At 46.1% G+C, this 24521-nt stretch overlaps 1 protein-coding gene across 3 annotated transcripts in view; it reads left to right on the forward strand.

The window, feature by feature from the left end:
- Positions 1-24313, forward strand: part of angpt1 (angiopoietin 1) — a 46544-nt gene extending 22231 nt beyond the window's left edge. For 2 of the 3 annotated variants that reach the window (XM_048229513.1, XM_048229512.1), the window contains 5 exons: positions 3739-3866; positions 5259-5360; positions 8447-8613; positions 18813-18943; positions 21550-24313. In XM_048229513.1, the coding sequence (XP_048085470.1) occupies positions 3739-3866; positions 5259-5360; positions 8447-8613; positions 18813-18943; positions 21550-21713 (692 nt within the window). In that variant the 3' untranslated portion in view covers positions 21714-24313. Of the gene's footprint in view, positions 1-3738; positions 3867-5255; positions 5361-8446; positions 8614-18812; positions 18944-21549 lie in introns of all 3 variants that reach the window. The other variant, XM_048229511.1, reaches the window with a different exon arrangement.
- Positions 24314-24521: the final 208 nt, after the last annotated feature.

The raw sequence follows: 24521 nt of genomic DNA on the forward strand, positions 1-24521 counted from the left end.
GCACACCAGGCGTCCTCTTGCCCTCGCATATTCAAGTTCTCACCAAGTGCCCACTCGCCCTCACAAGTTCTCAAGGATCTGCACACCAAGCGATTAAGCAGGCTTGGGGTCAGTATCAGAATTCTGCTACACATCATGTCATTATCGCGCGTTCTGGATTTATGATATTATTTCTGTTATGTTTTATGTTTTTTTTTTTTTTTCAAGTTTCACAGATATTTGATACACTGACTGCTTTCTGTCAAGGCTTTCAAAAACACTGTTTCTAGCTGCTCTGATGGGAAACTGCCTACTAACGGATTGGGTTGTTATCAGCAGAGCTCCTCTGACTCACTGTGGCCTACGAACAAAGAATAGACATTCAGTTCAGTTCCAGTCAATCTTGAAAGTTGTCTTTCCTGTCATTCGCTCATTTCTCTTCCAAGCACTGATAAGTGACTTGCTTAATGACAAGTGAAGGCTGAATGATGTCCACCCCCTGCTCTGTGGTTGGTCATTTCCTCTCTGGTGCCGTGACATTATTGGCCGAGCAGCTGCGAAGGGTCACCCTCTCCACCTCTGGCTGCGAGAGTCAGACTTTAATGGGCCCTGCGGGAGGGACAGTCATCGACAGAAATGCAGAAAGGTAGACATCTGAGATTGCCTTTTGGACTTTGGAAGGCCCCTGTGGTCCTAAAGCACTAGACTGTGCCAAAGCTTAGTTTACCACCCCACCCCACCCCCGGCACCACCACCACCACCACTTCTCTCTCTCTTAGCTGGGGGATGGGGGGATGGTACGATGGCGTGTTTTTGTTTGCCAAACGAATTTGTGTTTTTGTTTGGGGAGTTATGAGTATCTCATACCATGGCGTGGCGTCTGCGTGAATTAGCCGATGTTTTGAAAGCTGAGCTTAAGCATTTTCCTGAACTCTGTGGCTCAAATCATCAGTGACAATCTAAGTAAATCTCTCCTCTTAGAGGAGTTACAGCAGCATCAGTTGCTGTTTCATGCACTGGGAAAAATGATGTCTTGTTCTGCCCTACTTTAATTAGCTTGACCCCCTTTTTTCCAAACACACTGCAAGCCAGTGATCTCTTTGTTCCGTGCTGTGCCTCTTTTCTTGTCACCAGATACAACACAGTTCAGATTTGTAATCAAATGACTATCTAAATATTTTGACCTTGTAATGAGCCACACAGTCATCATTATTGGTTGACATCAGCTTTGGAAGGCCCTTTAAAGCCCTTGGCTGTCAAATAGGATTTTTTTATACTATTTCCTTATCCCACGTAATGAACAGAATCAATCATTTTTACAGCCATGTTACCAAGGCCCTGAAGGATTCTTATTCAGTCCATACTGCTGGCCCTAACCAGAAGCCTGCCTGAAATAGGCAAGAGTGCGCTCGTTTAAACACAACTCCAAACTAAATATTTCAGTTTGCAAATATAGCAAATGCATGTGCTGTGTAGTGTAGTCTGTACTATTAGCAGCCAGATAACAAGTTATTTTTAGTAGATGTGAAAATATTTTTTTTTCTTCGGAAAGTGTAGGGTTGTTTTTATCCTTTGCTGTTTTGCTCAATTTGGCATGCAACCCTGCCAGGTCTCTGTTAGGTAATGTTGATTATCTTACACACACAGCACAACATTATTTTGCAAGCTGGCAGGCTGAGGACACTTTTTTAGATTTGTGTCGACTGCCTTTAAAATGATTGTCACCCTTGCAGGTTTCTAGTCAGCTGGAACTTTTTTTTGGTTCTTCCCACATCCTCAGGTTCTGGTACTGCCAAAGTGGGTCCATTTTGGTCTTTTCAGCAAACTTTCTGATTTATGAAAGCGCTCGAGTCAGGCCGCACTTTCACATGGACACTCCTTTGAATACGAGTCCCAGCTGAACCGCAAAATATTTGTGTGCAAATAAATAGTGGACAGATAAATACTGCTGTCCAAGCCTGGCCGCAGGGCTGCTTGAGCGCCCACTCCTGCTGCACTGGCTTTCTCTGACCAGCCTGGTCCGGTCTGCCCTGGTCTGTCTGTTGTGTCACTCAGTGGCCTACTGGAATGTCCACACAGTGCAGGGGAGAACCACAGCATGGGCTAGCACACCTCTGGCTGACTGATCTCAGTTGCTTCTTAAGCTTGCCCCACTTTCCCCCCAGCTTGCGGTAAATTGCTGCCTGTCAGGCCTGGCTTTTCTGTTGTGTTAGACTCTGTGGAGCAAGGTTCCACTCTGTCAACCTGTCACAGCGGGAGATTCTTGTCGCTGACACTCAATACTTTGTAAAAATGGTCAGAATAATAGACGTCTTTAACCAACAGCTCCCTCCTCCAAGGGATGCCTCACTTCAGGCCTTTTTTTTTCTTGGGTTGGGGGTGGTGGGCGGATCAAAGCTAATGTTTAAGGATAGCTGACACATTTCTCTTTTCAGTGACATCTCTTTTGCATAAACAATCCCAACAGTAAAAACAATAGTTTGAAAGCCGAGATGCACTCCATAGAGGGCCAAGGGGAGGAAAAAAAGAAGAAAACTTCGAAATCGGAAGGAATGTCCATAAATGTAACGGGGACCCGAAGAGTAAATATAAACCACTTGTTATAACAGGAACTTGAAATTTATAGCTTGTAGTATTTTGTCCTCAGCCCCTTGCTTGGTTTCAAAATATTCCCGCCATAATTATCTGCAGATGGAAATAGACACAGCTGTGGCTTTGAGAGTCCTGTCAGAGTTAGACGCCCCTCGCGCTCAGAGCAAGAGATCAGCCACTTGATCTCACTCCCTCACACAAAATGTGTCACTCACTTCGAGAGATTTCTCTGGATAAGATATTAAGGATCCTCTCAGTGCTGTGTTGTTCCAGCAACAACTCCTCTGTGTTTTCCTAATGTAGGTCGCTTAGATGAGCCAAGTGCAAGTGGGGATTTAAATGGACAGCATTTCAATTGGTGGTTAATTTGTATTACGCTGTTCATGTTTACTGCCAGTGTGGTAAGCAATATTGATTGATATTGTAAAACAGACAAGAATCTCCTGTCACAAGACAGCCATGTTCTTGAAAAAAATCCTCACAAAAATGTTCTGCAACATCTTGACAGCGATAAACTAGATACTAGATGACATAATGTATATCAGTCGATGATGAAGTTCAAAGCCAGTGCTGTTGTGGACTGAGTTACTCAATTAAGTGATTGTCCCAATAACTGCCAATCACTTGCCAAACTCCTGGGCTTAATTTAATCCTTCAGTGCATGCCTCTCCCTCATTGGATGCCCTTTGAGCATGACATTCCAATCACTGTCCAACACATTCTGCGATGTAGACCACCTGCCCACGAAGTTGTATAGGCTAATGGAAAACCAAAAGCAACAGCAGCTGTCATGGATTGGATCTCATGACAGTCTGTGACCGCAAGCCACAGAGTTCAGCGAAAGTACCTCAGAGATTTTGGTCCATCTATTGATTTTATGGATGAAAAAAAAAAATATAATTATATCTCCCGTGCTGACAGATAAGTGTAGGTTTTGACAATGAGACTCTATCTGCCCCTCCGTTAACCACAAATGTTTATTAGGCTTTGTGTGTGTGTGTGTGTGTGTGTGTGTGTGTGTGTGTGTGTGTGTGTGTGTGTGTGTGTGTGTACATTCTGGCAGGGGATTGGGGGTGTATAAGGAATAACTGTACCCCATGAGTACTGTATAGGATTTTGTTCTGAGTGCTATTGAGAATCTCATTCCATCTCTGCTTCTCTTCACAGTGATCCCAAACAGCACCAAGCAGACAGAAGAGGAGAAGACATTTAAGGACTGTGCCGAGCTCTATAAAGCTGGCTTCCAGAAGAACGGCGTGTACACCATTCAGATCAACAATCTAGAGCCCAAAAAGGTACAGCAGCAGTAAGCTCGGTCAGAGCGACCACCACAAAAGTAAAAAAAAAAAAAAACGACATGAAGAAAAAAGAGAGAGAACAGCTAAGCAAACTGCATGGCTTGCAGTTGTGAAAGTGTTACTTTGCGATCACCAGGGGTTTTGGTTTGTTTCTGTGTCAGGCCAGGCCAACACCTTGCCCCGCAGAGAGAGCGAGCGCTGCCAGTGGGCAGTCTGATAGATCTAGGCTGTGGGTTTAAGAATAACCAAAGGCTGAGAATGCATTTGGCAGGCTCGACTGAGTGTGTGTGTGTGTGTGTGTGTGTGTGTGTGTGTGTGTGTGTGTGTGTGTGTAAGGGCTGGGTGTGGGAGGGGTGAGTGATGGTGGTTTGTTGTGGAGAAGAACAGGTGGCCACTACCTCCACAGGGTGATGTTAAACCAGAGGCACCTTTGACTCTCAAACAGTATGCACTTTGCAGAGAAAGATACAGTTGCAACTAATTTGATAGCTCAATCACTGGGATTTGAGTAAAGAACTGTGTGTGTGTGTGTGTGTGTGTGTGTGTGTGTGTGTGATAGACAGACGGACAGAAAGAAAGTGAGAACAGGAAAGAGTAGAATCCAGGAGTCCAAAGGGTAGGAGGTTGGGGGGCTGCTTTCGTTTCTACTTGCGGTCATGTCGGCAGTGCTTCCCTTAATTGCATCCAGGCTCAGTTGTGTGTTTTCAGCTGGGCCAGGATGAGGTGAGAGTGACCCCGCCCCACCCCATACCACCCCCCCACTCAACCCCACATCACCCAGCCCCCCACCCCCTTCTCCACAGCGATCTGCTCCGGCACAAAGACCTGCTGCAGCGGAGCCACGGGCTCTCCTGTTATCAGCTTACACTCTACAGAGGTCACTCCATTGCACACAGGTGTCCACCAGCGCAACAACACTTTGATCTTGAGATACAACCCCCCACACACACACACACACACACACACACATACACATACACCTCAGCACCCATCTAATCAATGAAGATTTCAGCTCTGAAGATGTGTGGGGGAGCTGGGGTGGAAGGGAGTATCGGTAAAGGTTCATGGAGGCGAAAGGGCTGATTTCCTGTCAGGGCCGGCGTGTTTGTGTTGCTGGCGGAAGGGGGAATAGAGGCCTGTAATGGAGGTAAACTGATGCTGCGGGGGGACACTGCCAGACTTCCCAGCTGTCTGGCTGCAGTGTAGATGCAAGGGGGGAATGGGAGAATGAGAAATGTCCTATGCTGTGTAAAGAGTAACTGTGTGTGTGTGTGTGTGTGTGTGTGTGTGTGTGTGTGTGTGTGTGTGTGTGTGTGTGTGTGTGTTTGTGCGTGTGTGTGTGCATGTGTGTGGTGTGTGTGTGTGTGTGCGTGTCTTTTCACCAAGCAGGTCTACTGCAACATGGAGAGCGCAGGGGGAGGATGGACTGTGCTTCAGCACAGAGAAGATGGCAGCGTGGACTTCCAGCGGACGTGGAAAGACTACAAAATGGTGGGCATTCAGACCGTCTCCACTTTGTGGTTTTAAACAACATTTTTTCGCATCAATCCCACAGCCTCAAAACAACAGGAGACCTCCGTAAAAGAAACAGTGGTTCCCCCCCCTCCAGTCTCTATGAAACGGAACATTTCTCCCTCTCCCTCTGTGTAGATTCCAGCGCTCTGCATAAGCAGATCCGTTTGCCCCATGAGGACCGGAGCTGAGGAAGTGGAGAAGTGTAGCACTCAGAAGCATACACATTAATCACCGGCATTGTTTAATCACACGCCCTGCGTTACGGCACGTCAAATTAAGAGCCATGTTTGTGTCGTGTGGGATGTAGTATTATAGCCCTCTTAAGATAACACATGCTAGATCATATCTCCAGCCCCCACCCCCCCTCATGCGTGTGCAATGGGGGCTTCATCTGCATTTAATTTGGGGCATTATGAGGAGTGAGAAGAGGAAAGAGCTGCATTTCCAGTGGACCTCAGGGGCGAAACTCTGCAGAGCTGGGAGGGATTCACCTCCAAACTGCAGATGCAGAGATCGTATATCTCGCCTGGCACTGTTGTCAAAGGGCATGACTCAATGTTTTCTCTTCATTTTCGGCAGGAAAACACAATATGCTCCAGCAACAATAACAATTTATTCGGAGCTTTATGTACTAATATGTGTGGCGTGTCCTCTTAAACGGGGGTAGACGGATTCAAGTAGTCAGGTTTCAGCTTGTGTTTATTGTGGGGTTTTTTTTCCCTACACAGTCGAAGCCAAAGCACAAGTATGCATGGAGATTACACAGTGAATTAAAACTAATAGGACGCTTAATCTGACCCAAAGGTAAGTAAGTAAAATATAGCGTTTTTCAAACCATGTTAGTTCAAAGAACGCCGTCCCGGTTCATTTCTAAATATTGATTGTGCGTTGGACAGGATGCTTAGACACTGCAGCTGCATGCTGAGTCGTTGCGCACCCAAGCCTCCCCCTCATTGTTTGTAGCGAGCGACACAATGCCGAGCACTCATGGAAAAAGCTGCCAAGGCAATGCCACTGGGACAGTCCTCTCACGATACAGGCTGAATTTAGAGCTTTTGCTGCTCATTCGAATGGTATGAGGTGATAAAGGGAGAAGAGGCTGAGGATTGAAGAGGGGTGGTGGGTGGGGGGGTGGCGGTGGGGTTGAACAGGCTGGCTAGCAGAGACAGCAGGGCCAGCTGGTTAGCAGCGCTGAGGGAGCAGTGGCCGCCCTCCAGACGCGGATGAAATGAAAGACAGAGGACAGAGTGGACATTGGCACTGGCATGGACGCTGGCATCGGTCTTGGACGTTGGCATTAGCCAAGGTGCTGGCACAGAACTAATCCTTTTATGGGCCCCATGCGGGTAACCATAGGTGACTTGGGGCGCTTTTTATAGTGCGCCTTCATCGCTGCGGACCTTTCGGTGATAAACGGCGAATTTCAGATGCAAAAAGCTGGGCTCTTTCGTTCCTAAACAGAGTGGCCTTGTTGTTTTTGGAGGGGGGACACACAGTGGGAGAGAAGCCAGAACCACAAACAAAGTAAATACGGAGTCTTTTAAAAGTGCCAGCACATACAAAGCCATTAAGAGCCTCACAAAGCATTTCGAAAGATGACTGCAAAGACGCTAAACAGAGGAAGGAGGCGATTGAGGTGATGGCTGTTATTGTCCATCTCAAGTCCGGCTGTGCACTTAGGACCACACACTCAGAGGCAGCACGCCTCGTGGTGACAAAGTGCAGGTGTTCCTTTTAACTGTAGACCGTTATAGAAATACGATGTCGTTAACAGACGAGCACTCATTTTCATTTTAGCTAAAGCTGAAGATGAATCAGAGAGAGAGAGTAAGTGAGTCAACATGGTCAGCATAAATGGAAGCTGAGAGCGGAAAAAACTAATCAGAAGTCAAATTAATTTGTGGCCATGACTAAGGCTTTTCTTGTCCACCCACATGGCAGGATATGCCTCAAGCGAGAAGAATGCCCTGTATACGGACTCCTTCACTCTCTTTGTAATCGACATAACTGCTCAGCATACAAACAAACACACACACACACACACACACACACACACACACACACACACACACACACACACACACACACACACACACACTCACTTACAGACACCCTCACCGAGTCTCTGCCTGCTCCTTTCATTCGGAAAGGGTTCATATTAATTGGAATATCAGGCCAACTCCATTATTGCTGTCACGCTGATTTATTTTTCTGATAGAAAAGCAATTCGTACGCAGTCCCTGGTGTGGGCCACTGCTGTCAAAATCACTTTGCTTGCATTCTGAGTCACTTCAACATCACATCCAATCTTCTCAATAGCTTAAATGATTTCAAAAGGGCCATGCAATGCACATTAGTGCTGCCAGCGGAACACATTGCACTATCCAGAAGGCCCCAACAATTGGAATGATTTGCGATGCGAGCTCGGAGAATGGGAAGAGTTGAGACGCTAACATGGCGTGTGTGTGTGTGTGTCCGTTTCATCTGGTCTTCATTCTCGCTGCTATAAACAGGTACGGCTGGCCATGCGCAACATCACTCAGTCCAGTCCAACGAATCCTCTAATGACCAGCACGCAGGCACCTGCTCCAGCTTAGAGCCGGCCGACTGAAAAGCCAGTTGTTTTACTGGTACGCTAGCACACCAATGAGGCTTTGCTGAGGCTATTGGAAGCCCGCAGGGTGCAGGCACACCCGTAAATGTCCATCTGTGCCTCAGCACTGTCTGTAGACCTAATAAAGATACTGCCGAGGCATTTGTGTGTATATTGTCTTTGGTTTGCTAACGTGTTGGAAAAAATGAATAGTTGAAATACTCCTTATACTTTTTGCCATTATTAAATTATCTATCTCTCATAAACCCTAATGGAAAATTCCAATATGTGAAGATGATATCGACCCAGCTCCGAACTTGGAAGGGGAACGGCCCTGGAATTCCCCACGGACTCTTTTGAGCTTCATCGCTGGCCTGTGCCCGCGAGTCGCATCACTGGTTTCTCATCCGGTTTCCTCATCTTTCCTTTCCTTCCCTCCACTCGTCTCCTCTCCTCTCCTCTGTTCCAGGGTTTTGGCAGCGTGTCTGGCGAGCACTGGCTGGGGAACGAGTTTGTCTACCAGCTCACCAACCAGCAGCAGTACGCCCTGCGGGTGGAGCTGACCGACTGGGATGGACACCAGGCGTTCTCCCAGTATGACCGCTTCCACATCGGCACCGAGAAGCAGAACTATAGGTATGTTTTCCTCTCTGTTTTAGGCCTTTTTTAAGTTTGCAGGTTCCATAGAAACCAGCAGGGAGGCCTAAATATTTGTCAAGACTTGGAAATAATGAATGTACAGACATTTTAATCAAACATCTCAAATACATGGATTTGTTATGGTGCAGTACGTGTGTCATACAACTACAGAACATCACACCAGTTTAGAATGACACATTTTCACAATGATTGTTACCCACACAATTACTCTTTCTGAGCAGAGCTCTATGGCTCTTTAACACGATATGGTCAACATGACATTTATTTTTCTGGGAGAAAGGTAGTGTAATTTCCACTAGTTGAGCAATTGCGTCTCCATTCTAACGTCAAGGCCTCATACCTGATGCAGCAGGCACTCAAGGGCCCTCCAGCACTGAGAGTGTCCTCAGAGCACTTCTAGTGTTCACTGAACTGGACTGTAGTGTGTCCTGCACTTGTGCACGCCATACCAAGCCTCTAACTGAACCAAACCTGCTGGAGCTTGGCGATAAAATTGTTGACACCTAGACTGTAACTGACTGACGTCTGACGCTCGAGAGTGGGACTGCTTTGGTTGTACTGGAGGAGATGTTGAGGGAAGCAAAGTAAAAACATTGGAACTACCCGAAGATTTAGAACAATCAAAGAATTTTTAAGGGGAGATGGTCTGACATTTCCAATTTGGTCGATTAGCTAGATCAGGTGTCCCCACTGACAGAGCCTCCTTCGGTTTCTCGATGTCCTCCCCTCAACTTTGGGTGGATTTCCGTTTATTTTTCAAAGCTATTATATTATTCTTCATTCTGAAGGGAAAACAGGCGTGCACCATTTACAATCCTACAAGTCAATCAGGCTTCAGGGCCTGGAGTTATCCTTCAAACGGAGATGTCAGATTGGAGCCACGGAGAGGGTTTTCCTGAAACAATTGTCAGATCTGATTTGTCGGAAACGTCTTTGAGCGCGTTGATGACAGGGCTTGCTGTGAGCCTCCCACCCAAAGTGCGAAGCCCCTGCGTTCGCTAGAGTCAAGGCTCTCTCCAGGTGATCTCGAAAATGCTTTTCATGGGCAAAGCCATTGGGAGAGATCAACCAATTTGTTATGATTTGGTGCAAGGCTGTGAACGGGGTTACGTGTTGACCTTTGGGTTCTCTAACCGCAGGCATCAACACTCTTTCTTTGTCCTCTGTGAATACACTGAACTTTTAGACCATGTCCGTCATTCATGCACTCTGGATAGTGTTCTCTTGATCGCAAATGTGAAAAATATATCATTTGTATGTATCTACTGTATCTGTTGTGTATGTATCTATCTATTCTATTCACTACATCTATTACTGTCCTCAACATACACTGCACACTCACAAAACATGTGCGCACACACACACACACACACACACACACACACACACACACACACACACACACACACACACACATATATATATATACACACTATATATATATACACTACTCACACACACACATCTACATACACATCTACACCCACACACCCACACACACACACCTTTTTAATATCAGTTACAGCACACACAAAATTGAGTTTGGAAGTTGTCTAAAAAGGAAAAGAGCTGCAATAGCCCAGTAGGTGTGTTGATCTCACAGACTCCTTCTTGGGGCATTTGATAAAACAAACGTTTGCTCCAGGCTGCCAAAGACCAACTGGTGGAGAGGCTGCCATGTGAGATAACAGCTCTTTGGCACCTAAGCGGCTCAGCCCGAAACCTCCCTCGACAGCTTCTCCAGCCGGCTCTTGCCACACACATACACACAGAAACAAGGGAGATTATGCCGGCAGATAGCGTACAAAGTTTTACTCTCTGCGGTTTGTGTGGAGTGCTGACTGGGGGAACGTTTGCAGGCACACCTCCTGCTTCGCACGCACCAGCATAGAGGTGCACACATTCACTGTCAAACTGCTCACACATAATGTATAGCGCTGAATGGAAATGAACATACGCACATATGTTATATTAACACACACACGCACACACACACACACACACTCACACACACACACACGCACACACACACACATACACACACACACACACATGAACATACACTTCACATACATAAACCCAGACAGGAAGGCCCAATGTATACATACTTTATACGTGCACTAGAAACCACAGAGGATTATTTAGCATTAGGAGTATTATAAAAAGCATGAGTATCTCCATTTATCACAAACAATGTGGATGGTGGCCAGCTGGGCCCCTCTGTGCCAAAGCCTCCTTGCTCTCGCCCTAAATACGAAGTTAAACGGGAAATTACTTGCTCTTTAGAAATGCTGTAATTGCTGGCTGAAACATAAGAATGTAATCCTCTAACCTAAATCAAAAACAAGGGCTAACTGTCACATTTATAACCATTTCTTCTCCATAATGATTTCCAAATTGTTATACGCGAGGAAAAGCTGAATCAGGCCGGTGCATTTGGCTTTGGTCAGACTTCCCTGCAACTGTATTACAAATGTGAATAAAAGACATATTTTCTGGATTTAACGTTATTAAGCCGGTTTTGGAGGATTAGGGTGCATATGTGAATCTGGTGGAGCGACACATCATATTTATGGTAATCACAGCCGTTTGGGGCATTGTGTGTACTAGCATTGTGGGATGGTGGCACAGTGCCCAAAAACTGCCTCTGTTTTCCAACTTTAGAGACGTGGGTTTTTTTTTTTGACTGCCGTGTTCTGAATTAGTTGTTCTGCCCGTCGCAAAAAATAAAAGAAACATCAACAGCCACAGTTCTAAAAGTGGACAGCGGACCCCCATCCACCCCCCCCCCCCCCCCCCCCCCCCACCCCCCCCACGCTTGGCGTGAGCTGGCCGCTATCGCTAGTGCTCCGTAGCTGGAACACCGAAAGGCGCTGTGCTGTGCTGTCGCTTAAGCGGCGAGTGAGTGAGCGCTATTTGTGGCTCGCGCTTTGTTACCCGCCTCTGCCCTGACCCCTGGCCCCCCCTCGCAGGCCCAGCGAGCAGCCGTTCTGCCTCTTTGTGTTTGGGAGCGGGGAGGTAAACAGGTCATCATAATTACAGTACGCAGAGCATGCTGTTTTCCCAACAATTTGAGCTGATGGCCTTGGCCCAGTGCGTACATGTCCGCCTTGCGAAACACCAGCCGCTGTAAACACTCCAGGAGAAATGCCTTTGTTGCCACAGGCTACAGGCGGTAATGAAAGGGTTGCTTCCACTGTCGTCCCTCGGAGGGTTGCTCTCATGTGGGTTGCAGTCCATTGTTTTGCGCATATGCACTTACAATGCCCCACAGTAATATCCCTATCAGGTACACTCGTTAAAAACGGCTCCGGAGAGCACTCTGCAGTACGTGGAGAAAATGGACAACAAATATAAAGAGTCTCTATGTGGAATAGCAGAAGAGCAGGTATGTATCGTGAGTGTGGTCTTGAGAAAGAGAAAAAATACATATAACAGCAGCCATATCATGTGTTGGAATGGTAGAGCAGAGGCCAGAATTTAAAAAGGTGGATGGGAGGAGGTGGATGGGAGGAGGTGAACAGCAGGGCGCGATGCCAAGGTCCTGTTCCCCGCCTGTGTACACTGCTTATGGATACTGATGCTCTTAATTCGCCTAAATGAAACAATCAGCTGCAAGGACCTGAGTGGTAATTGCTTCAAGTGATCAATAGTGTCACAATGTCAGGTTGGCCGGCCTCCTAAGCATCACTAGGCTGGACTGAAAGGCCAGTTAGTCCTGCCAATATTTCCTTAAAAAAAAAGCTTCAGTCCAACATAATGGACTCAAAGCATAATCTTGATCCAATAAGCTACTTTTGAAGATCCAAGACAGGACTGAGAACAGGAATATTTAAATGCAATTACTTCCACGGAAAATGTTTTCCTTTTTTCCCTGTTGGTATGTGATATGTTTTCCTGTGTGGTGTCCTTTTTGTTTGGGGGATGTGTGTGCGTGCGTGTGTGTGTGTGTGTGTGTGTGGTGGAGTGGAGTGTGCAGCAGAGAGTTTTTTCTTTTTTGCCGTCTAGGGAAACATTGCTTAGACGTGTGCTCAGATGGGGTCAAGCGGTCAACCTCGTAAGTTGCAGCGGAGGCTCTGACTTTGCCACGTTGTGTGCTTTCATCTCTTCAGAGGTGCCCTTCGAAAACACACATCCGTAGAGAAAGTGGCTGTGTTTGGAGATGTTTAGGGTTTAGGGTTAGGGGTTGTTACTGGTCATCTGGTCATCTGGCAGGGCCCAGCCTGAAAAGCACTGACCCATCGCCACTGACATGGCCTTGCAGAGACAGACTGGACTGTAGTCCTGTTTAGACAAAGCTTTGTGTATTTTAATGAGAGCAACACTGGAGCCCTCTATGTCTCTCTCTCTCTCTCTCTCTCTCTCTCTCTTTCTCTCTATCTATCTCTCTCTCTCTCCATCTATCTCTCTCTCTCTCTATCTATCTCTTGCTCACAGAATTCTCTGAAGTCCAGGAATAGATTTAATGTGTATGCGTGGACAAGTTTGTGTGTGCGCAATAGAGTGTGTGTTGGTTTTTATGTTTGCTTACATAATTGCTTTGCTTGTTTCTGTTTCTCTCTCCCTCTGAGTGTGTGTGTGTGTGTGTGTGTGGAGGCGGGTGGGGGGTATAGCAAGAGACAGAGAAGGATTCAGGTTGCATGCATGTGTGTGTGTGTGTGTGTGTGTGTGTGTGTGTGTGTGTGTGTGTGTGTGTGTGTGTGTGTGTCAGTGTGCGTGCCTCCTTCCTGCGTGCTGAAATAAGACATGCATCTCGCTCCGCACACTGAGTGGGATGAAAACGTCTTGGCGTGTGAGACTTGAGTGTATGCGCAAACACAAGTGAGGTTTGGACTAAAATGCGCCCCTGGTGAGTATGTGGCTTCGTGTGTGTGCACTCGAGCAAGCCTCCGCAGAAGAGCTGCACTGCACCCTATATGTTTATTCTCAGAGTTTTACATCTTTATCCAATATCCCCCCCTCCTCCTCCTCCTCCTCCTCCTCCCCCCAACCAATGCCTAAGCCGGGGGATTTCTTACTCATGGTAATGGAAAGAGCCCCCGCTGGAATCAGGAGATCTCCGCAGAGGCATTTGATGTGGATTTCTGTGGAGTGGGACTTGGCAGCAGGTGCCGTGTAGGAGGGCATTTAGGAGGTGCCGGCCACGTTGTGCACGACTCGCAACATGGTACAGTCTGAGACCAGCCTCGTCTCTCCTTGAGATAACCTCGGCTCAACCCCCTGTCTGTCACAATCCGAATGAAGCATCCAGTGTGCTCTGACTGAGTTTTCCCTTTCTTAGACAGTTGTGGATAAGAGAAACAACTGCAAAATTACTCCCACTACGAGCTGTCATTCTTGCATGGTTACATAGCTAGAAAGACTGGATGAGATCAGTTGTGTGTGTCTCAGCCGAAACCATATCGTATGAAATTGTAATTTGTATAGTGTGTTGGGTGCTGTAGTTTGATGTAAGAGCAGTGTTAGATCAGTATTAAAGTTGCATGGGCGTGAGTTCCAGTGTGTGTGTGTATGTGTTCCAGGCTGTGTGTGTGTGTGTGTGTGTGTGTGTGTGTGTGTATGTGTTGTGTACATATGCCATGTGTCAGGGTGTAATGTTGGTTTATGATGTTAATGTGTGATGTGTGAACGCACGCTGATTAGCCATGTGCAGTCGTGCGATTTGTGTGTCCAGTGTTTAGATGCACCCTGGACACGGCCGGTAACCCCAGGTGTGATCGGCACAGTCCGGTCATCATTATAATGAGTGCCAGGTGGAAAGTGCAAGACAACAGATTTGGTTGCGCTGGACTCCACTAGGAGAGGAAAAGCGACCAGCAGATTCGGTCGCGCGTCTCGTTTCAAAGATGAAAGGAGCGAGTTTGAAAGGCTTGTCATTTTTTTGCCCTTACCAAGAAGGAGGCCATCTTTGGGCTATTAATACCGTATGTTAGACCAAGTGAAGGCTGCTGACGTGCAGTGTGGTAAAGGGAATGCTATCCAAAAAAGGACAAGGGGCAAGACGTTATTGAAGGGATAGCATTCCCAGAATAACGAAGCTCTGCGTGCGCACATGTCTACTTTCACCCTCATAAACCTCCAATCATTTATGAAAATAAACCATTTAGCGGCACCTCGGCAAAGGTGAAGGGATGTTACGAATGCACTGAAATGAAATCGCCTGGCTTTTTTCATGTGGGGCTGGAATGGGCCTAATGAAATTCTTCACTCGGGTTAGCGGACAAGAGGGAGCGTGGTCTTCTTCAAATTTGATCTGGCAGATGAGGTTGAAGGGGTGATAGGGGTCTGTGTACTTACATGGGCTTTGGCATGAGGTGGAAGGGTTGTCAGCACCCATCTCACTCTAACTGAAGCCAGATACAGTATGTCTTGCCAGTTAAGAGGCAACCTTATATGTTTCTCTTTCTTTCTCTCTCTCTCTCTCTCTCTCTTTTCTCTCCATTGCTCACAGGTGGAACTTTGGCATCTTTTGTGAATCTCTGGATATACCCCCCATTGCGCATTGTGACTTACAGCGCCCCCACACTGTTTGTCTGACTTTCCCTCCTGCTGTTTTAAGGATGCTCTGTGTGCTGTTAAGCTCCATGGTGTCTCCTACACCAAGGAGGCTAGTAGCCGCTCTGTCCGTCTGTTGCCTCTGGCTCAGAGTGATTTCTCTCCGACGTTAAGGACCACCCCACTGCTATAATGGATTTGTCATTCAGGGGTTTCCAAACAGTGTGCTCATTGCACTCTGCTTTCATAAACTCAGGAGCGCCCTCACAAATTCCCCGGGAAGAGAGGGAGGCTGTCAAAAAAAAAAAAAAAACATTGCCGAAGCAGGAGGCATGTTGGTTCAGTGAGGAAGCGTTGGAGGGTTTGTCTCCCAGACGTGCTGTGTAAACCTTTTTTTGCCCCCTCCATCAACCCCTCTCATTCTCTCTCTCTCTCTCTCTCTCTCTCTCTCTCTAACTAACTTCTAACTTTCTCTCTGACTAACTCGCTCAATTTCACTCTCACTCTTAGTATTGAAATGAGCCGGCACAAATCGAGATGTCTCTACGGAGCAATGGTGCTGTGATTGGTATTATGGTATTATTATTTTTACGAAACTCTATAAATGTTTCCATCTCAAAGACCTAATCACAGCCTTCATTCAGGAGTGCTCCTGGGGCAAGTCCTTTCATATTAACTGTAAAATGAAATAGGCGACACACGGAAATAATGATGAGAAATGAGAATGTTACACCCATCCCTTTTTCTCTGTCTAAATGTCACATTTCCGGCGATCAAGGAACACTAACAAACCGCAATCGCTTTCGATTATTAGAAAAATAAGATGGCTGGACACCAAGCCCTCTTCCCTCAGGGGGTGTCGTTGTGTAAGACTAAATAAATCATTCCTCTCTATTCCTTTCCCCTCCACACCCGCACCACACTCTTTTCTGCACTTTTTGTCGACCATAGCTTTTGTTAATGAGCCTTGGCCAATCGTTTATAAAGTTATTTTCACTGAAGCCCATCTGATAGAGGCAGTGAATAGTCTGTAGGGGGTTGTGGGGTCTCCGCTGGCCATGTGGATATTTAACCCTCCGCCCCCAAGTGAAATACTGCCCTTGTGCTGTGCTCGCACGGCCAAGACGAGACAACCCAGCGTCTGTATGCACAGGAAGACCGTCTCTTCCCCTTCACTGACTGCTGCCTCGGGTTGTCCTACTTAGCACTGCCGTCCAGTGCTACATCGTATCGTGTCTGACATGAATTCTCAAGAGGCTATACATGTTTAATGTCACAGTGTAGTTAGCCTCAGGTAAATATGCAATGTTGATAGCCAGCAGCTTCCTGTTTGAGTTGGAGTTGTTCTTGTGGTCGTGGTTGTGTTTTTTTCCCCTGGCTGATGTTGTCTGTTTACTGTTCCATCTGTTCCATGTGTTTTGTGGAGTAACATGAAGTACAGAAAAGCTTTGATGCCTATGCAACATGACATCCAGCCCAGTAAATACACACATTACTTAATCAGAACACATGTTGTTTAGGAGCTGGACCCATGACCTTGGCCATTGGGTGAGAGTTGAGTGTCCGTAGAGTGTCCAGTAAATATTTCATTTCATACATCATAGGAAGCCAAGGAGATGCGGTATGCCCCACGCTGTGCATGTAGGCCCACAGCTGGCAGACTTCGTAACGTCTGCAGCTGTAGCCATAGGAGGTTATGGCTCAGTTGCCTGTGATGACAGAAGTCTGCCTTGACAACTGCCATACAGATGGGGCTAACATTTCCTAACCTCTTCTACACTAGCAACCACCAGCGCCCATCTGCCTGCAGTGCCTACACACTATCTTGTGCCACCAAAACAAGTTAATAGCATATCAGTAACCTTTTAACATAGTGCTAACGTAGCCAATTATACACTATTGAAATCTGTGTTTCACTTTCAGCATGCTGCAATTTTGATAGATTTATTGCTGTGTCAATACTGGACTGTGTGTTTGACTTGCAAAATGTCCTCAATTCACTCACTCTTCCCAATACTTAAAGCAAACGCCTTTCAAATTGACAAAGTACAGTGAGCTTACATCATAAGCAATAGGTCTGTTTTCTGCTCAGCAAACTCAAGGAGATGAGAGATGTTTTGCAGTTCAGTCTTGCACAGGCATTTTCCCTGGCTCAGCAGCCATGACATTTGAATAGCACTTCATTTGCTCTCAATCTTCTGTGCCCGAACACTTTTGGGGTGACAGGTCCTACTTCTGAAACCTTTCACAGCCCTTGTAGAGAACTGTTTACGGAAAAAAAAACGCAAAACAGTTGACAAAAAGAGAGCCTTGGGTACCCTGTCAGGCCTCATGCACTAAAACTGTACACATGGACTCCAAGCCGTTTTCAGGCTCAAAGCAAAAGTCAAACTCAGAAGTGAGATTTATGACACACACGCAGCCCTTGAGCATTCCCGTTAACAGCAGTGGGTTTCAGGAAACCATTTTGCGCTGAAACGTAGCATGTGTGTTCTTATGGGTGTTCTTTTTGCTGGCGTTGTGCTGCTCCTTGGCTCGCGAAAGGATCTTTGGGGAGCGGGGCTGTGCCGCACGAGTCGTCCATAATAAGACTTTAGAGAAGTGGGCGCTCCACCCGGCTACTAATGATGGGGGTCACAGCAGGACGGACACAGTGGAAAGCATTCACTCTGGTTCCCCCTTCCTTTTCATATCCTCCCAGGGAGCCCCGAGCTAGCCCCTGGAATGGGGCTCCAGAACTGACCATGTCCGAGTAACAATGGTGCGCAGCATGAGGCATGCGTCACTCACAGCTTTTGCATGTCAAGATCTGTTTCTGTTTTCAGATAATGATTGCAAGTTGAGAATACAAGTTCGTAATGGGGAACATGAGGTTGCATTATCAACTGTTTGCATCTTCCGCAAAGACATTGCGGTTCAAAGCAAACCGGAGTCTCGCACATGTGCAACTCGAAGAGAGCCCCCGGCTTTGACTGGCGAAAGGGAGGGAGGCAGTGGCCGGTGGGGGCTCCAGCAGACGGCTTCCTCCTTGTCCACCCCCTGTGGGCATCACACCTCAGTCCGGGGCCCAGCAAAGCGTCGCGCCTCGGGGGCATGCAGGGCCTCATAGTTCCCTTTCTGTCCGAGCGGCCGAGGGGGTGGATGTCGGGAGACACAGGGTGGTGGTGCGGGGAGGAAGTCCTGATTTACAGGTTCCACATGTGCAGGTTAGGTTGAGCGGCCCCTGCTGAGAGAACTGGCTGCCTGTGGATTGAGGAGGGAGAGAGTGTGTGTGTGTGTGTGTGTGTGTGTGTGTGTGTGGGTGTGGGTGTGTGTCTGTGTGTGTGTGGAGGATACTGCCCAAAAGGAACTCCTCTAAAAACACTGCCAAATGTGTGTGTGTGTGTGAGTAGAGTGAGTATGCACAGTGAGGCAGTACAGTATGTGCAGCAGCAGTGCAGTCATTCTATTAGAATGGATCATTTCATTCCTAAAGTCTTTATCTTTCACAGATTTGTTCAGTTCCACATCAGTGGTTAATAGTAGTAGACTGCCATCTGTGGTTTAGTGACCTCTCCTTCACCTCTTGTCAATCACCCGATTGAATGATATGTTGTTGGATGAGGAATTGCAAAAAAGATGTATATCTTATATTCTCTCTCTCTGTCTCTCTCTCTGTCTCTCTCCCTCTCTCTCTCTAGGTTGTTTCTGAAGAGCCACACGGGCACAGCAGGTAGGCTGAGCAGCCTGGTGATCCACGGAGCAGATTTCAGCACCAAAGACGTGGACAACGACAACTGCATGTGCAAGTGTGCACTCATGCTCACCGGCGGTAAGTCTGCGGCTCTGCACAAATTTGACACTAACGAGATGCCCTCAACACGACCTTCCACCAACATACCATCAACCGAACGCTCCGAGACAAACCCTTCGTCAAAGAGTTCACCGGATTTGAGGTTTTATCTGTTGCCAAGAACCAAGCTGTCAACTTTTGCGTCAACTTTCTGCGGCTAAAACCCAAGCCGGGGCCATCGTACCACTCCCATCCGACACTCACGGGTTGAAAGCATTGGAAACGGTATCTGAGAATGGGGAGTCAAATGTACAGGCCCAAGGGCTCGTGAGGAGTCAATAACGTTTAGTGGTTTCCTGTTTGGCAGAGAGTGTCCGTCGTGAAGTAATGAGGTTTGCATGGAACTCCTACGCATCCTGCGTGAGAATCCCTTACCCGTTAAGCACAAGGCAGGTTTCTCCCCAGTGCCTCTGCTTGACTCCGCTGGCCATGGAAGGCCCCAGCACCAAAACGTCTTTCAAGATTAAAAATGACAAATTCTCCTCCCTCTTGTTGGTGAAAGAATCGCAAAAGTCTGTGCCAAATCTGGGTTTTTGCAAAGGGCGCTCTCCAAGGTGTCGGATCTCAAAGGTTCATCATCATCAGCACCATGATGGCCTGATCGCCTTGAGAACGTTTCCTCTCCACACTTATCTGGATCCGTGCTTGCTCCCTTTTGGTTCAGTTGTCATGGCAAGCAGGCAAGTTTGCTTAACAGGACCCTGAGAAAAAATGCATGTTGGGACGTTCCAGATCAAGGTTACCGGCAGTGATCGGGCAAGGAGGATTAGGCCTCAACCACAAGCCCCTAGGGAAGGACACTTGATAGTGTGCATTCACAGGAAGGACAGATGAGAAGGGTGTTGATGGATCAGGACGGCTTTAGTTCTGACAGCCTGGCTGCTTTGGAAGGCTAAAACGAGCAAATTTCTGAAGAATTCTCATCTCATTCATTCATCTCCATGACTTGTGTGTGTGTCTGTATGTGTGTGTGAGAAAGTGAGAGTGAGTTCCTATTTATGTGTGGGAGTGAGAGTGAGTTCCTATTTATTCCTAATTATTTCCTATTATGTGTGTGTGTGTGTGGGGGGGGGGTGGATTTGTTTCAATATCTCAAAGTTGTTTTATATGAACCCATGAAATGCCTGACCTGGAAACAGCAAGGACACTGACCCCGCCAGCAGGCTCCGATTCGTGGCCATGGTAACAGACCCCCCTACACTGTTCTCCTGTAGGGGACTTCTACCACAGCGCTCCCTGACCAATGACATGGCAGCTGTATGACACTGTGGGAGCCTTTCTAGAAATGTCACAGCCCACTGGTATCTTGACATATGAGCTGGGGGTCAGAACTCGGCCACTGGTCACTGGCTGATTGGCACACTGCATGGCATGCTGTTCCAAGAAACACAGTTGAGGGTTCTGCTTTGTTTGTATTGTCCAGTCATACCACCCCACCACAAGACTGAGAAATTCTTGACCAGTAGTTCATAGTTCAGATGGTGCATCGTTTTTATTGAAACACATGTGAAGGAGTAGCAGCAGCGTGCATTCTATGCAGAAATATACACCCAATGTAAATAATGTAATGTTATTGAATAGGATATACTATATTTACATTTGGCATGAGGTGCATCCATGTAAATGAACTGTGCATAACCCTTCACAGTAATCTCCTGTACCGCCTATATAAAAGGGAGTTTAACATGTAACAACTTTAGCCATAAAAGCTTGCAACATTTCAAGGGCCAAAGAAAAGCACTCTACTGTATAAGGAGCCATGTGTAAAAGGAAACTGGAACACACAGGGGGTATAGTGCACACTTCATTGGGCATGTTGCTTGAGCAAAAAGTTGTGAGATATGACAGGTGGGTGAGCAGTAAAATACACATATATAGCCATCACAACGGCAGCAGCAATGTACAGCCAATATATGAAGGATGAGCGAGTCTGGCAGTAGCAGCAATTAATGTTTGCCCTTGAAAGTACACTCTCTTTAAATAGGCTGCCCGAGTGGAAACTAATCTCCAGGTGCTCAACACTACAGCCCATGGCATTTTAGAAGAGTTTCCTGGCTGAACCCAAAGATGTCTTTTATTGGCAGCTGTTATGTGCATTCTTTTGACTTTATATCTTAAATCTTTTGACTTTATGTGTGTGTGTGTGTGTGTGTGAATGAGTGTATGTTGATATAGTATTATAGACAGTGCAAACACAGGTTTTCTTACAAAGCTTAGAGCTTGCAGAAGTTATTTCTACATTGAATAGTGCCAAATAGTTCCCTTGTAGCAGGCAGTTGTTCTTATCTAAGGTGCACCTACAGGGGTACTGCACACCCTTTCTCCAGATACCATCAGGAGAACCAGGTGCTGCCAGTCATTCTTAACCTGTACCATAGTAACTAGGCCTCTCTGGAATGACAGCTGAACTTTTAGCTCTAGACATTTTGGCCCTAGCCCTGTGTGTATATGCCTTGTTTTTTTTAAAGAACCTTCCAGAATAAGTCCAAGAAAGCAGCTTAATAAAGTTCTGTCAGGACTTATTATTACCGGTATCCTCCATGTCAATTTTGACTGATTTTCTCCTGAATTTCTCTTCTCTACAGGTTGGTGGTTTGACGCTTGTGGGCCATCAAACCTCAATGGCATGTACTACAACCAAGGGCAACACGTGGGCAAACTCAACGGCATCAAGTGGCACTACTTCAAAGGCCCCAGCTACTCACTCCGGGCCACCACCATGATGATCCGACCCCTGGACTTCTTATAATGACCCCCTCCCCTCCCCCCCCATTCCATACTACTGGGAATGTTCCAGAACAGTGCTTCTCACTGGCATCTTTGCATGACTCTATCCCAGCACCTCCACTGAACTCGTCTGGCGAGCCTTATACTACCTGGTGGCAAGTGACACTTTTGCCTGATAACCTCTCTCCAGGAATTGGGATGGGGGGAATTTCTGGGGCCTATTCTTATCACGGTGTTTCTGCCATGGTAGGTGCTTCAACTCTTTGGGACTTTTTGGAAGACAAACTTGGTTCTGTTATTTTTACATCCAAGGTATGAACTTCAAGTGCCATACACTTCTCACTCCAGATCAGAGGACTACTGTTCTTGCCTTTGATGGGATGGGATGGGCCTGGCCTTTGGTTTATTTGGCGGCTAGGGCCACTCAGCAAACACCCTCCATCTGGAAGGTCATTGGGAAACCAAGAGAAGAAATGTTTGAATTGTTTTGTCATTGTCTTTTTTTTTCGTAACATGGATGATCAAATTGCACAATTACCTTTGGGACATGAGATATTTTATATTTTATGCCTTTTTTTGTATACCAGTACTTTAGTTTGATACATTTGGAATGCTATACTCTTTTGTAAATAATTTTCCCAGGCAACCCGAGAAGACAAATCGTTGCACACCGCTCCATTTACAAGGTCACTTACAGCATAATACTTGTAATATTTGTCTTTCATGGGCAACAGAATGGAACAATGACTCTGAGAGCAAGGCCATTGGTCAATAGTTGTGCTGCAACATGTACTGTATGCTTGTTGGCCTGCCAAAGACTGTTGATTAGTTCTAGAGTTCATACTGCCCCCATTGTTGTTGTTGGCTGTGACCTATGATAAAGGTTGATCCACATTTATTATTGGATGTTTTACAGCCAGTGCCAATACTCCAAAGTGCAATCATTTCAGCTCAATGTCAGCGATTGCATTAGCGAACGTAAAGAGAATGCGACATTGCAACATTGCTATGCAAGGTACATCAGCATAAATCACAAGAAGAATTGAAATAAAAAATGATGGGCTGTTGTATTTCATTATAAATACTGTATCCTGTGGCCATTAAACTAGATGCTGGCAAAACCACAAAATGTCTACATAATTAGATGCTGGAACAAAAGGGCCATTTGTGTATCTGACAGTGGCAGATTAAACATGCCAGGATTCCTGGAGATCTGCTGCTATAGTGGTGAACTAGTCAACAGTTTTATATTTTCCTTTAAATCAGGGCCAGACATTAGACATTAGAGTTAGAGAGGGTCAAAACTCAACAGTTGTCTTGTTCCTTCAAATTAATGTTATTTTAGGTAGAATAAAATGTTTATCAGGAGCAAGACATTAGACTACCAAAGCATCTGGTAGTTATTAAATAACATCTCCTTTCATTCTGATACAGTTCTACTTACATGAGAACATTATACAGCATACCAAGATGCAATTTCAATTGCTACAGTGTAGAACTTTGCAGAAAGATGTACAGGTTGATTAGCTGTTGAAATGCCCTATGTTGACACCAAGACTACTTTGTCATCAGCAGTAGCCTAATGCAATGAAGCTGTTTCGTCAGAAGCTGGTCAGACAGCATGTGTTCAAACTGCAAGTTAAATTATTTGGTCAGATACAGTACATAGGTCAAATTACAGTTCAGTACAGGTCAAGTTACAATGGCATAATTTTACCAGCATCTGGTACAATAGTCAATGCTAATAATGTAACACAGCAGCCCAGAGGCTTCAGTGGGGAAGTCAGTGTGGGATGCACATTGTGAATGCTGAAAAGTTCCCTTTTACGGAAACTTAATCTTACTTAGTTGCTAAACCCATCATATCCCATCAGTCATCCCCACGGCCCTTATACTCCAAGCGGTCCCCATTCAGAGCTGCTGTTCTGAATGTTCTCCTCCACAGTTAAAGATGGCCTCATTAAAACCTGAGAGGTTGCCTCATAAATAATGTTGTTGTTTTTTTAAGACGTTACCGTCTTCATCTGTGTCTGAGGCACTCTGATCCATCATCATCGGATGAGAAAAACCCATTGCTGCGTTGGCAGCTGCAGTTATCATGGCCTCCTTTCATCAGCCAGGTTTAAAATGCTGTTTTAAAGCATCCCAGCTGAAGCCGTGATAAAACTAATGACTTGCTTCAGTGCTCTGCACACTTCTATTACAATACCACCAGCATGGAACGACGACTAGCAAGCATATTTTCAGTTTATCCTTTTATTGAAGGCAGGTACTCTTGTAAAAATAAAATGCCTCATTGTATCTGGTGTGTGTAGCGCCTTGACCTGACATGTTTATTAACATATTAAAATGGTGTAACTGTAATTTAATATGTGTACATATAAAATAACTTTCCTGAGGAAAGCACTGTCATTTATATATCCTCTGCAGGACCATGGTTTTCGTTCTGAAGTAATAAGAATAACAATAGAAAAGACCAGTGCCTTCAATGACTCTGCCATTACCTCATAAAAAGCCGTTGTTTTGCCATATTATTTAAACTCTTATTTTTGTATCAGTGGTCAGAATTTCATGATGCTAGACTGAATAAAAGCAAGCATGTGATGCAGTTTTGATTGCGGACTGGGGCTTAGGAAACCTGTTGATTTTTGTTGACTCAAGTTCTCATTTGTTATTATTGCTGTTCTGCTTTTGATACTTTTGCTTTTTTAATACAAGACTACCAACTGAAAACTGCACTCACAAACACACACACACACACACACACACACACACACACACATACCACACACAACACACACACGCACACACACAACCACAACCACAACCA

The sequence above is a fragment of the Alosa alosa genome, chromosome 20 (genome assembly GCF_017589495.1).
Source record: "Alosa alosa isolate M-15738 ecotype Scorff River chromosome 20, AALO_Geno_1.1, whole genome shotgun sequence".
Lineage (NCBI taxonomy): Eukaryota > Metazoa > Chordata > Actinopteri > Clupeiformes > Clupeidae > Alosa > Alosa alosa.